The following is a 15,185-nucleotide window of genomic DNA, read 5'->3' as shown; positions in this document are numbered from 1 at the left end:
CTGTATGTGCAAAGAAAATGTTATAGAGGAGCAGAAGATGAGTGGGGAGTAGCCATGTGTAGCAGCAGAAATAAATCTTAATCAATCTGTGTTCAGTACAAAAGAATTCTGGGGAAAACATATATTTTAATTTTTAAAAATAAAAATGTAGCCAGATGTGGTGGCTACATCTGTAGTTCCAGCACTCTAGGGACTGAAACAGGAGATTAGCCATGAGTTTGATGCCAGCATGGTTTACATAGTGAGTTTCAAGTCCATATGAGCTATAGATAAGAGTCTATCTTAAAAACATAATTAATTATAAAGAATATGATTTAATACACAGACTAGTCATGTGATAACATTCAGAATAGTATTGTGAGAAATTTTAAAGGACAGGACAAATATACTGTTATTTATAACAATCCAAAATCTATGCGTATGGATAAAAGTGAGACAATATTAAGGACAGAGAATAATCAACAATAGGAGGATGTTGAAGAGAATGAAGTATTATGAAGCCATCTGAAACTATAAACAGGATGTACTAATATACTCAATGCATCTTATATATGCAAAGACACAGAAAGGTTTTGCCCAGTGGATATAAATTGACAAAAAAACATTAGTGACACAAAGGAAGATATCCACACTTATGTTGTGTAATATAAAGGAGAGCTGTTTGCAATAACTGCTAAAATTCTCTACCTACCTAAATGTCTTATCATCCTTTGCTCTTTAGAGTGTGGTATAAACAAGTGCCACGAACCCTTTATGTTTACCTGGATATACCTTGTCCCTAAGGGCAGTCTGGACAAGTCAGGGAAACACCAGTGAAGGAGCGACGGTCAGATAAACGAAGGGACAACTGCTGGTTATGGAGTGAAAACTTTGCAGCAGTAGAGAAAAGGGTTTATTGAGGATGTTATTGGAAAAGACAATCCCAAGATAAATTTATATTGTGCATCCAAAGCATTTCATGTTTTAATTCTCACCATAATACATTTCAATGTGTAATCTTTTTCATTATGTATATTATTTTTTAAGTTGTACTAGGCTGTGGGGTATGAAGGAACATGACCTAAAAGTTTTGACCTTTGTCTCACTGCCCTGTGTATCCTAACATCTACAACAATGACAGGCACACAGTCTGTGCTCATCAGAGAGTGAATGAATAGAAAGATAATTGCATATCGGAAAAGAAGATGACTCAGGTAGATGCACAGTAAAACAAAATTATTTACTTAATTGAATGTTGGAAATTTATTTTTGACACAGTTTCATGTAGCTTATGCAGGCCGCCAACTCACTCTGTAGCTGAGAATTACTTGAATTGGACTTCAGATCCTCCTGCCTCTACTTCCTGAGTGCTGGGATTTCAGACACACACCACCACACCTAGGTCTGTCTGTGGTGGTGGGGATCAAACCCAGGGCTTCATGCATGTTAGGCAAGCACTCTACAAAAATGAGCGACATTCTCAGACTGTTGTCATATCTAATTATATTGTTATTATATTATGCTGTGCTGGGGTTAGGGGCACAGACAGAAGAGAGAAGGAAGAAGAGGAGAAAATGAGGAAGGGCAAAGAAAGACTGGAAATATTCTTGGCATCCTGTACATCAGCATGAGGTAGGGCAGAGAGGTTATTGATATGTTTTTAGCCAAATAATAGGTTTCCCTCCTGATACAGTAAACCAGATCAAGCCAAATTACAAATATAACAACATACTTGTTCAGAACAAAGCAACTCCCGGGTAGGTTCACTGGTCTCAGGGAACAGGCTAGAGAAGTCTCACCTAGGAGAACTTAGGTGAAGGATGATAGGGTGCCAGCCAGCAGCTGGAACTGTCCCCAAGTATGGCCAAAGGCTAAGCCCCTGGGCAGGCACTTGTGGGGGGCTGGTCATATCAGGAAAGTGGACTGGACTGACGGCCAGAAAGGTGGAACTGAGCTTTGGGTTCCATTCCTTAATTTAGGGATTTTAGTGTGGGCAGGGTTGGGGGAAGTAGAAAAGTAGGAGTTTTCCAGCTTGTGCGGGGGCAAGCCGGAAGCTCCAACTGGACAGTTATCCAATGCAGTTTCTAGCAGAAACTAGGAAACAAGGATTCCCGTGCCGCTTAGTCTTGCCCTACAGTTTATACAACACTGTAACATCTAGTATTGCATTCTTAGTCTCTTTGATACTGTTCATGACTAAATGAACTATTCTGATCTTCCCTATTTTCTGTTCTTTACTATTTGAAAAGTTCATTTGTTCAAGGACACCTAAAGTGTTTTTATCCTAAAATGGTCTCAGAGACGATAAGGTCTAGGAAGGGACTCTGACATCCGTCGGACAAAGGATGTCTCACTGGCCGTGAAGACTCACCTTCTCAATACTGTGTGAATAAGATGTGACCATTTTCTCTCCATAAGTTTAAAAGAAGAAACAAAATTAAAAAAAAAATCCCCTGCCGTGGGTTGCTCTATTTATAATCATTCGCAGAAATCCATTAGAATCTAACAAGCTGAAATTGAATGCTCACTCCTCAACTGTTTTGAAACACATTGCTGCCAGTTGAATTGAGCTGTAGTGCGACACGCAATATTGGACGACGCATTTGGCAAGATTCAGGACAGGCGTTAGTGATGAGATTTTTTTTCTCTCTCTCCTCAATATGCTTATTTCAATAGATTTATGAAGTGCTTACGGGCAGAGAAAGAATGATAATGGATGGATTTCTGCGTTTCAGGGTCTTTTGCTGCTTGTGAACATGGTCTTGGGAGATTCACTTTATGGGCCTCATGCATATTTAAATACCTCTGCCACTTTTATTGCATTGCATTTATCCTCATTTATAAGAATGTTTGAACGCAGTCTTTTGCTGTCATTTTGTGGCTACCTTAACGAGGTCCAGGCTAGTATTAAAAGACATTGGAATCTAATCCTCCTTCAGCCTCCAAATTTCACAGGATCCGCAACCAAAATGTGTATTTTACTTTAAGCACCTATGCAATGGGAACAGTCTGCTGGGACACCTTCATGCCCCAGTGAGTGAAGTTAATAACATCTTGGAAGACATTTTCACCCCAGTGCTTAGGTCACCAGGCCATGGAGAAGAAAATTGAATCTTAATTACTTTCTTCCTGATTTCCCTTGCCATTTACCTGGTCCAATGAAGCCTGAGGCTACATTGAAACCAACCAATCTGAGGTAAACAAGCAAAAAAAAAAGCACTTCAGGTCCCCAGAGGCCTGGAGCCTCTGACTCAGCCGAGTACATCCATACATGGCATCTTCATGTCCTGGACCTCATAATTACCATTGCTGACCTTAAAAGGAGATTTTATTGTTTGGGAAGGTTTTGGGGTTCGGTTTGGTTTGGTTTGGTTCAGTTTGGTTTGGTTTAGTTTGGTTTATTTATTTTGGAGACACTGTCTTTACTGGGCTCCCACCAGGAGTCCGTTAGTCTTGTGGACCTCAGTGAACTTGCTGACTTGCTTCCACATATTCTTTTCTGCCTATGTCTGTAGCCTCAAGAGCTGCTTCCTCCAGTAGTGCATCTTGGCCTTCTCCTTCCGTTTCGCCTCCAGAATGGCTGTCATCACCTGGTACTTCCACCAAACCTCTCCAGCCAGATGCCCCAGGTAAGCAAACTTGCTCACAGACTTCTGCCACACAACCTTGACGGCAGCAGGGACCGCCGCCTGCTTCTCGTCGTAAGGCAGAAGGATCCCATCCAGCACCTTGAGGCATTCCAGGGCAGCCAGGCTTCACTTGGTCTTGTGGGGTAGCATGCCTCAGACAATGTGTCAACCAAACACAGCTAGGGCTCATAAGTGGTAGGAGCCTCCAGAGGGTTTGGTGTTCATCAGCTTTTGGAGAAAGTCAAGGTACTTTAACTTGTTTCTGTGGAAATTTCCAGAAACATCAATGCCCTCTCAGCACACAACCACCATCTTTTAGCCCTGCAGTACCTGCGTGGCCACAGTGACTGCGAGGCTGTTCAGCACTAAAACCTGCCTCTCCACCATCTTTACCAGTCACCTGGGATACTTTTGTGTTCTTAGACCATAAATCAGTTAACTTTCAAACGTTATGGCCCTTTCTTCAGTTTGACAAATGTGTGTGTGTGTGTGTGTGTGTGTGTGTGTGTGTGTGTGCACGCGCGCGCGCGCGTTTTACTCTCTCCTAGTCCTGGCTAGAATTTTTCAGATTCCTGGTATTCGTAAAGTTTAATGGTTGCAAAGGAGTCTCTCTATGTTCTTAGGCAGAGGGAACCGAGGTGTCCAGATGCCAGCTGTGGCTGGAAGATTAGGATCGAGGATCAGGAGGTCCAGACTCTCCTGTGCTACATAGTGAGAGCCTCTTGCAGACCTGAAGAGGAAAGAGACTGACAATGAGGACCTGAGAGACAGTGGCAGCAGGATCACACCATGTCAGAACCTCAGGGAGCTGGCAATGATCCCTGCCGTCCCTCTGCCCCTCTTGGTCCTGCTGTCCAAACTCAGCATTTCTGTCCGCCACTTCAAAAGTCTTGCCTTTAGCTCATATCTTGCTCCACACCCTTACTTCTGAAGCACTGTCTCTTCCCATCCTCCCCGTTGCTTCCTCTGAAGTTACCCTCAAGAGAAAATGTTACTTCTCTGATTTAAAAGTCGACTCTTTATTAGAATGCCATTTCCTCTGGTCACAAAGACTGTGAGTGGCATCTCATGTTTGCTGTTGGGAACCTTGTGAGGGTTCCATCTGTGACATCTGCTGGTCATTGCAAAACTAGGCACAGTTGTTAGCATCACTCTGTACATTCTGGAGAAAGACATACTCTTCTTGATATGAAAGGCAGAGGAGAAGGCAAACCACCCAAATCCCTATATCTCCTCTCTGGATGTTCTTTGCCATCTCTGCCACTGTTCTGAGGCAAAAGTCAGGGACTTAAGAATACTCCCTTAGGGAAGATTCAACCGAGAAACAGCTCATTGAAAGTCTATTTACAAGGCAAGCAGTGTGGGATACATGCCTATAATCCTTACTTGGAAGGTGCTAACAGGAAGACCAAGAGTTCAAGGTCATTCTAAATCATATAGCAAGTTCAAGACCAACACGGGATTCGTGAGACCTTGTCTCAACATTAAAAATAGGGAAAGTCTTCTATATGTATAAAAATGATGCAAAAAAATCTCCCAAATACTCAGTAGACACAAACAAACTTGTAAGGATGACAGAAATTATCTGTAGTTTCATCAAAAGAGCTTCAAACATTAGAATAAAGGATGACACGTATAGGAAAATGCTTATACGCCAGCTTGAAAGAATAATTTAAAAAATTAAATACAAAAATATTTTCAAAAGAACTGTAAAAATTCTGATGCTAGTGGACTTTGATATAATTCTAAGTAGATTTAGCTGCAATGGGAAACAGTTGCTAATATGCTATCATCTCCTGGACAACCGTCAACAGTACTTAAGTGAATAAGAAAAGGTACTGTGCCTAGTGAAGACAAGTAGGCTGCGCTAAGATCTTCAAGCCCTTCCTGTAGAGAAGAAGCCCCTTTCCTGAGCAAACTTTCCCAGGAGCCACTCAAGGAAGGATACAGGAACGTACTTGAGATTCTACGACAGTCTCCCTGTGCTCACAGTTCTGGCTGGTACGGGTTTTGTACAAGAGAATGTTATTGGCTACCGTGCTGTTTGTTATTCCCATGTCAAAGCCATGCACGTTAGGAATTTTGATGAAAACAGATGCTGAAAAGACTTAAAGGGACATTAACTTATGTTTAACAAACACGATGAGGCCTCAACACAGACCCTTTCAATTAAACCAAGAGCTCAATATCATTCTGCTTGGAGACGCCATGAGAGATTGAAGGAGAGAAAATGGGATGGATACGAATGGGGTATTTATAAGGGGAGACTGAGTGAGCTTTCGGAAAACTGCTGGGTAATGAAAGATAGGTCATTGGAGGTAACCAATTCTATCTTGCAGAGAATTCTATCCACAAGCATGCTTCAGGAAGACTGCTCTCTTCTGGGAGCAATCAATATAAAAACTACCCATAGGGGCTGGAGAAAGGGCTCAGTTATTAAGTGCTTGCCTTGCAAGCAGGAGGACCTAGGTCAGACCCACAGAATCCATGGAAATAAATACTCGTGGGTATGCAGCCTGCCTGTAATTCCAGCTACGGAAGGAAAAGACAGGGGTCCCTCACCCCAACATGCTGTCTAACTAGGCCAGACACATTGAGAGATCAGACCTCAGTAAATAAGGTGAAAGAGTGATTTAGGGTGACTTTGAAATGAAATCCCAAATCTCTGTATGCATACCCACGTATGCATGCATCCACATGAACAAATGCCCACACCACACACAGACACAAATACACACGGAAGTGAGCAAAGAAGAAAGAGTCATCTCCTTATCTTGTTAAAAGATTTCCTAACATACTTTTGTATTAAAATTCCTTCTTTTACTTATTTGAAGTTTTTAAGATATGTTGAATCAAATGGGAGCTTCTTTCTCTTCACTTCTCTCCCTGCCACTAAATTTTTTACTGCATGTAAAGCAATAACTCTTAAAAAAGAAAAGAAAACAAGTCAGATTGGGGGCACATGCCTGTAATAACAGCACTTGAGAGAGAGTGGCAGCGAGGCAGCAGGATCACCACAGATGTGAGGCCAGCCTGGCTTATGCAGAGAGACCCGGAGACTCATAAGGGGAACAAACAAAATGAAATGTGTAAAACCAACTCCTGCCTTTTCCAATGGCTTTAGATTTTTTAATTTTATTATATAATATGTTTTATTCTAAGAAGTGTTGCGGTTGTATAAAAGGAAATTTTATTGAATCATCAATTTGCATAATTTTAAGTATTGGTATTTATATAATTTGTGTGAATTGTGGCAATGCTCCTTAAATTGTCTTAGGCTTTATTTTTTTTAATTTAAGAAAAAAAATCAGCACTGACAAGAAAAAAAATGCTCTCCCACATTGAGACCAAATTCTATTAGTGTTCATTGGCTGCTAATTATATAATGTTCTTCATTGGTTCACTGATATGAAAGATGCAGTGAAAAATATTTTTTGCTTTAACCACAAATTTCTCCTAAATAGATAGCAATTTTCCAACAAATTTTACCTTAGCATAAATTAATATATTCCATCCTTTCTCACAAACATACTCTGAAAGGATACTAAAAGATGCCGGACTGTGAAAGTCAGATGTTAAAAGCAACACTATATCAAGCAAAACAAAACACAAGTTTATCCAGAAAATCTGCTGCTTTCTTTATTTTGTCCAAACCCTGACCTGTTCACAACTGATTTTTAATTACTCATTGCTCTTTGTCAACAGAATCACTGTCTATCAATGGTTTAAACACAAAATTTGAGCTTTAAACAAATGATCAGTCCATTGTCTGTACATCTCCACATTCTGTCTTGAATAAAAGAATTATTCAAGGACACAGGGGAGGGTTGGAGAATTTTACTGATGGTAGATGCAGTTTTTGCAGGCCCCTTTCATCCGCTGCAGCTGCTGCTGACCTGTAGAGAAGACGCCAGAAAGCAGGGGTTGAAAGTTTTCGTTTCAGCCATTCATCTGCTTAGCTCTCGGCACACTCTAAAGCCCTTAACTGGAAGCATTACAGTGGTCGTATTTTAAGGTATAGAACGTCTCTATTGATGGTGAGCATCCACCTCCGCAGTCATCTTCCTTTACATTCTACTCAGTGCTTATTGTCAAAGTTAGGAGTGTGTCAAGAAATGGGTCTTTCTTTCCAGAGACAGAACAGAACAATAAACAAAACTGAGCATCTACTTTAAAACTCATGTTTGCTGCCTTCTGCTCAGGGTGTGGCACAGACAGTTTGCTAGGGTTAAAAAGGCCCATGGCCATGGAGGTCGTTAGTTCACTGCTGATGTAGCTCAGAGTCCACAGTTGACTAGAAATGCCAGGAATCCACAAGCACAAATGCCTTTCTTCCTTCTTGAGTGTTCCAACAAGGTCTTCAAAGTCCCACTTATCTGTTTACTTGACCCTAACACATGAGGGCTTTCATTCTCTTGCCGCCTTTCTACTTCTCTCTGGGGTGGGCGTGAAAGCAAAGAAGGCCTACTCTCCATGTCAAAGGAGCTTTCTTTCGTTATTATTCCTAAGTGACAAAGTCAATCCACTTTCAGGCTTGTGGCAGAATAAGACCACATATTTTATAAAGGAAATGCTTGTCTGTTCTCATAACTCTAGAGACTGGAGGATCATGATCAAGATACAGGCATTTGATGAAGACCTCCTTGCTAGGTCCTCACACAGTACAAGGTTACAAGGCTGGGGAGAATACTACAAGAAGCCTCTTTCATGAGGGTCTTAAGACCATTCATCAGAGACAAGCTCCTGTAGTGTACTGACCTCATAAAGACTCACTTCTCAATGCTCCCATATTGTCAGCTTCTTTGAGAGGAGGCACGTTTAGACCTTAGCAGCAACCATCATGGAAACTTTCCCAATCAGAGGTGTTAAAACCATACGCACTCCCTCAACTCCTACTATATGTGGGATCTAACGTCCGCTGCAAGGCTACTGAATAAGATTATTTTAAGTATTCATTACTGTATCTCTTCCCAATTGTTAGATACAATTCTTGATGAAGAAAAAAGTATGACTAGAAAAACAGACTGCATATCTTCTTCCATTAGCAGATGCATTGATACCCAGTGAGATGCACACTTCGGTCCCCTCAGAAGCAAGCTTGGCTCCACACGGTGAGTACTTGGGGACGACAGAGCGGCACAGAAGACAGCAGTATGCTTAAGTGTGCCCAGACGGAAAGCAAGAATGATGAGATGCCGGTTGCAGGCAGGTGTTTTAAAGAGCATCCTCATGATGAAAATGACAACAAGAGGAGCAAAAATCTTTCAGTCACTCCGACAAGATGGACAGAGCCTTAGGATGTTTTTCTATGTTTGCTTCAAACGAAACATATATGATGACATTTTGACCAGTTAGACTCCTGAAAAATATCTCTCAACTTTTAATTTTCCACCAGACATGCAATGACGGGTCAACATGGTTTTGTTTATTTGTTGCAAAAGAATCTCTGATGACCTCCGCTGTATCTGAGCATGGAGAATCGGAATTTTAATTAGCTGAATCCTAACTAACCTGTGAGAGTATGGCTAGGACCGGATCATTCTGTGACCTCGCCTGCAGAATTTTGCAAAGCTACTTATGTTTCGGGTGGCGTTTCTTCAGCCATCCTTGTTTTGTTATTCAGAAGTGTAAAGATTCTGCTCCCTAAACCATCAGGAAATCCCGGAAATCTCACTCATTTGGTAGCCATTAGACAGATTCCCAGACCCCAGCCTTGCTGTATCTAGGTCTTTAGAATTAAATTTAACGTAGAAACATCTCTTTAGCCATATCAGATTTAGCATGGCTATGCTGAGGCCATTCACATTGAAAATTTCCCAGTAATACTTGTAATTCAATTACGAGTTTATGCAACTTGATCACATGGAGATGGCCGTCAAGATGAATTCAGGTGTTGCCTTTACATCTCTAGATGTCGTCTCTAGCACAACCAAAGAATTTACAGATGTCGCTACAACGGCAAGAGGAATGACTAAAAATGACCACAACTATATCACCAGTGAGTTGTCTTTTATTTTATGTTCTGTTTTTTCAGGAATTATTTTTCAGGGCCTTTCCAGACACTCTGACACATGTTGAGTATGCAGGGACACTGGCATCCTAAAGATTATGGTCCATTGGAGATGACATGTGAAAAAGAAATAATCAGACCACTGAACTTGTTTGTGACAAGAATTATGATAAAGTGCTCTCAGAATCCAGAGAAAGATCTGATTTCAACTGGAGAATAGGAAATGTGCTAAGGTGCTTATATTTTAAATTAAAATCTGAAAGAAGAAAATGGAATAAAAATTAGCCAGCTGAAAAGTAGAAGAAACATTGCAGGCTTGTGAAAACATTATTCGGGTCAAGAAAGATTGTTGTAATAAAGAGTATTCCTGTAGCTCAACCAATAATAATTATGTCAGGCAAAATGCAGTCCTTTGTTCCACATCTTGAAAGAGCAAGGGACTTAGTGGAGTTTGAGCCTTCACAGAGATCATGGTTACTAAGTCATAGGAATAGTCAGTAATTTTCCCATGGTGCAGAGCATGCTCAGCTGACCCGAGAACCACATAACCTTCCATAGGGGTGGCCGTACAATTGCCCATCACTACAGTATCACCCACATACATCGTGAAGAAGAAGCTGAAGACAAAGTTCTAATCAATAGCTTCATTCTGGCTTCCTACCTCGGAGAGGTTGGAAGGTTGAATCTCCACTAAGCAAACTGTGTTCAAAAGATGATTCACCTGCCTTGATGCAAAATTTGTTTTGAACCTTTTCTTCTTTTGTTTTCTAAAATGCTGATTATAAAATGTTGACTCATATAATTTCCAGGTATAGCTGGTAAGGTTCATTATCTCATCTCATTATCTCATTTTTTTTTCTCATGCTACCCAACAAGTCTGTGCTATGAAATTTCTAGCCTTGGTAGAAACAAAGCAGCATGTAGCTATGAATAGAACATCCTGAGCTTCAAAGATACCTTCAGTGTCTCCTATAGTAGGTTGTCATGGGAGTGGCCACCAGGAAGATCCAAAATGTGTGCTGTCTGAAAAGATGAGCCTCTGGATTTAATCATACCGATATACATGATAATAGCACGAGACTGCAGTCAAAACTATGTAAAATGCAAAATATTGATAGCACTAATTTTTTAGTGATGAACTCAGGGCTTCATGCATACCAGTTAACTACTCTAGCACTGACCTACAGCCCCAACCCCGGGAAACTAATATTTTCAGTCTGTCCTTTAATTCTTATTTTTTGAAACTTTACTGTGTAAAAATCAATAATCAAAACTAGGAAACAAAAGAAATATAAACCTTATCATTACCCACGAGTAATTTATCACCCAATTTGAAGTATTCAGGAAAAATCAAACTAGATAATTTTTATTATCTAAATTAATACTAAGTATTATTTTCACAAAATAATATTAAATATGGTTAGAGTCTGAGTACAGGTGCACTCAAATACCAGAAGAGGCAGTCTGATCCCTTCTAGAGCTACTGTCACATGAGATTGTGAGTTACCTGACACAGGGCCTGGGAACTGAACCTGGATCCTCTACAAGAGTATACAGTGCTCTTAAGCACTAAGTCATCTTTCCAGCCCCATAATCTGTAATTCTTGTTACATTTTTTGTGAATGTTTCAATGGAGGCTTAGAAATATATCAAAAGGTGGAATTGAGACTAAGAAACAAACTTTTTCAGAAAAAATGTGATTTTTTTTAAGGTATGCTAGAGTGTTTGCCTAAGCATATGCAGGGGTCTGAGTCTGACTCACTGAATAAATGAACAAATGAATGAATGATGTCTGAGAATTGTTGGTAGACTACTTAACCTGCATGCAGTAAACCTTTGGTTTAATCTTCAAAGCCTCATAAGAATGGAAGGGCAAATCTACAATCTTCCACTCAGTGGGTAGAGGCAGGAGAATCAGAACTTCAAAGTCATTCTCAGCTACATAGTGACTTTCAGGAAACCTAGATTACATGAAACCCTGTCTCAAAAACAGTAAACTGTATGGCTAAGAAATTTTGCTCAAGTAGTGTTAGAAGAAAAAGAAAAGCTTGAAATAATTTTATCATCTAACATTATGAAACAAATTAAATTAACGACAGTACTGTAGAATTAACCAGGGATGGGACAGAATGAGATGTATCTCTATACATTACTATGAAAATAGCTCAAGGGTGCTCTAAGAGACCTGAAACAGAATCATATATAAGAAAGAGCCATTTATAATATATTGGATATATGATATCTGTTTATGACACACACATATACATATATGTTCTTGTAGTCATCGAAAATTGCTGACAGGATACTTAATCAACTATTAAGTTGTCATCTCCTACACAAAAGAACATATGGTCATAGTCAGTGAACATCTTGGGAAAAACATGTCTCTTCTGTAGACAGAAGTTTTTGTCTCCACAGTCCCACAACTGTTCACTACCAAAGAATCACACAGAGGCTTATATTAATTGTAAACTGATTGACCTATTAGCTCAGGCTTATTACTAACAGCTCTTACAATTTATATTAACTCATAATTCTTGTCTATGTTTAGCCATATGGCTTGGTACCTTTTTTCAGTGAGGCATTCTCTTCTTGCTTCCTTTGCATCTGGCTGGTGACTGACTCTCTGCCTTTCCTCTTCCCAGACTTCTCCTAGTCTGGTTGCCCTGCCTATACTTCTTGCCTGGCCACTGGCCAATCAGCATTTTATTAAACCAACATGAGTGACAAATCTTTACAGTGCACAAGAGCATTATCCTACAGCATTCTTCCATATAAAAAGTTAATGTTTTGTGAAATCAAGGATCACACAAGACACCTCATGCAAGCTGAGCAAACTTTCTACCAGCAGGCTACAGTGAACTACAGAAATCCCTGTTTTACCCAATGCCAACATTTAGCACTAACTTTCATCTCTTTCCGCTCTTGTACAGGTATCACCGTTAATAAGCCCAGAGATGGGATGTCTTGGCCTGTGGTTGTAGCAGCTTTGCTCTTTTTCTGTACAATATTATTTGTGCTAGGAGTAAGAAAATGGTGTCAGTATCAAAAAGAAATGTGAGTATGTTGAGACATGGAGAGACATCTACATTTTCCATTGTAAAATATTTACTTGATACAAAGACTACACGGCATTCATCTCATAATTTAATGAGCAATCCAGGCTTCTAGAAGCTCAGAGAAAAATTTCCCAGGATCATACAGGGAAGGCTTGACACACAGATCCTGATTCAGTCCCCCTCTCTGCACTAGCTCGCTCGGGAGGAACATTAGACGCTGTGCACAGGTCAGTGGGCATGAAACGAGAACTGAGCCCACGTCACCATGAAGCTAAAACTGTCTTCTTTCAATCTTCATTACTTTTTTATTTTCCTGCATTTTTGACCTGACTGGGATCAGCTGGACCCAGATGCTCAACTGTGAAATTGAGTAAGAGAAGTAATTTTTAAGAACTTTCCAGTTGCTCTCCATCAGAGTGGGCTTCTCCCACCCTTTCCCTCTTTTCACAAGAGGGAAAAAGAGGTACTTTATTTTCCCGAATTCTCTACACAGCAATCTCTTGTAGGTGTAAAGGTAAACCCCTTTTTTTTTTGATTCAGTGATTGATCATGAGCCTGGACTAGGCTGTGATCACAGGAAAGGCCCAGAATACACAATGCTGATCACCGTGTGTGTGCCCTTTCGTGTAACAATCATCACTGCACAGCATCCTCTTCCCAGAGTATCCCTTAAGACTGATAGGAGGGCCCAACAGACATCCTACCTACCACATGCATCCCAGCAAAGCTATGAATGTGGCCCAGTACACTTGAAGATGGGAAAGATGATGTCACAAATGATGTCACAATGTCAAAAGTGAATGCTCCTGTTTTATAACTATGAGCAACAAATATTTCATGCTAATGAAAAGCAAAAGCAATATTCTGGTTTTTATCCAAGGACTGGATCTTGGACACTAAATGACCTTAACAAATACATAATTTTTTTTGAAAAAAGTACAAGTTTCTTAGACTCAAATATACATTTTGGTATATTTTTAAACATTTGCAAGCAAGGTAATAAGAATTACAGATTATGGAACTGGAAAGATGGCTCGATGCTTATGAGCCCTTGCTGCTCTTGCAGAGGACTGAGGTTCAGTTCTGAGCACCTGTATCTAATATATCACAACCTCAAGTAACAATTGTTTTAATTGCATCTCCTGGTATCTGAGGGTACTTGCTCTCATACCTGACATACACACAAATAAAGACAAATCTTAAGTTAGTGGTATTTATATTAATATAAAAGGAAGTACAAAATACTGAGTTTTCAATTATTCTCTCCTTAAATATTTGTATTATGTAAAGATAAAAGTAAACAAAATATTCTCTTTCTCTCTCCCATCTCCCTCTCCCTCCCCATTCTTTTCACTCATTCTTTGTCTAAATTGAGATGCTATTGATTGCCAGGGCATAGACACAAAAATTCTCACAGAGATGTCCCTGTTTCCTGCTATCAAAATATATTGAGCACTGGCACAACAAAACCCCTCGTGAACGTGGATGCTTGGTGAACATAAGACAGAGATGCATTATGCTAACATGAAATGGGGCGTTGTACAAAGACAATGTTAAGAGTGCATTATCCTGTCAACCAACCCACGAGTAAGGAATACCTTGTTTCCTGCTTGTACCAGATCCTCACCATGTACACGAGTGTCTGCATAGAAACTGAGCGTAGAGTCAGCAAAGCTGCTCTTTCAAAAAGTCCTTGAATTTTATGTTTCTGTCTCTGGAGGGATGTTCTACCCATGTAAGAGCAAAGTTCCTTCCATTAGGAGACAGTTGCCATGGAGATTATGGGATCTCGTAACAAGACTTCTTTTGCTGGCCTGCTTTCCTTAAGCAAGTGCCTTAAAACTTCTATGCCTCAAACTGGCAAACAGTGATCATAATAATCACAGTTACTATATACAGTATAGTAATACTGTATATATAAATATATGTGAATGTAATATATATCACTTATACAAAATAAGTGATGCCAAGATCAAAATCACTGTGCAAACTATAAAATACCACATTAATCATATATGTGTGTATATAGACATTCACACACACATACATACATACATATCCCTATTAATGGTAAGATCATTTGCAGAGTTAAGCTGTCAAAAATTCTAAATAAGATAGAGTGTATCTCTTCCTCACCCATCAGTATATCCCTAATTTTAAAAAATACCACCCCACATTCTCAGCACTGAAAGAGAAATGTTTTCTTCTCAGCATGGAAAGACCCCCACCTTTCAAGCCACCACCGCCTCCCATCAAGTACACATGCATTCAAGAGCCCACTGGACATGACCTGCCTAGTCACGAGATGGAGACACTCTGAGCTTCTGAGGTTTGCCATGCAGTAAAGTGTTTCTGCCATCCTATTGAAAGCTAAATATGGTTCTGTATTACTATCATCACCAACCAGCTGAGCCTCAACTGCAGCTCAAATAAACGTTGGAAATAAACAAATTGCTTTCCCAACACCTTGCCCTCTTTCATCTGCACACACGTGGGCTGTAAATACGA

General features: G+C 40.1%; 1 protein-coding gene across 6 annotated transcripts in view; it reads left to right on the top strand.

The window, feature by feature from the left end:
• The window catches only part of Cd96 (CD96 molecule), a 78,584-nt gene extending 63,444 nt beyond the window's left edge, over positions 1-15,140 (top strand). For 3 of the 6 annotated variants that reach the window (XM_048454343.3, XM_048454340.3, XM_048454338.3), the window contains 5 exons: positions 3,495-3,608; positions 8,654-8,719; positions 9,520-9,606; positions 12,552-12,675; positions 14,889-15,140. In XM_048454343.3, the coding sequence (XP_048310300.3) occupies positions 3,495-3,608; positions 8,654-8,719; positions 9,520-9,606; positions 12,552-12,675; positions 14,889-14,997 (500 nt within the window). In that variant the 3' untranslated portion in view covers positions 14,998-15,140. The remainder of the gene's footprint in view (positions 1-3,494; positions 3,609-8,653; positions 8,720-9,519; positions 9,607-12,551; positions 12,676-14,888) is intronic. The other 3 variants (XM_048454339.3, XM_048454342.3, XM_048454341.3) reach the window with 3 other exon arrangements.
• Positions 15,141-15,185: the final 45 nt, after the last annotated feature.

This window comes from Myodes glareolus, chromosome 2 (assembly GCF_982192425.1).
Source record: "Myodes glareolus chromosome 2, mMyoGla1.1, whole genome shotgun sequence".
Classification (NCBI taxonomy): Eukaryota; Metazoa; Chordata; class Mammalia; order Rodentia; family Cricetidae; genus Myodes; species Myodes glareolus.
Note: the sequence above shows the minus strand (reverse complement) of the source record. Positions and strands in the feature narration are given on the sequence as shown.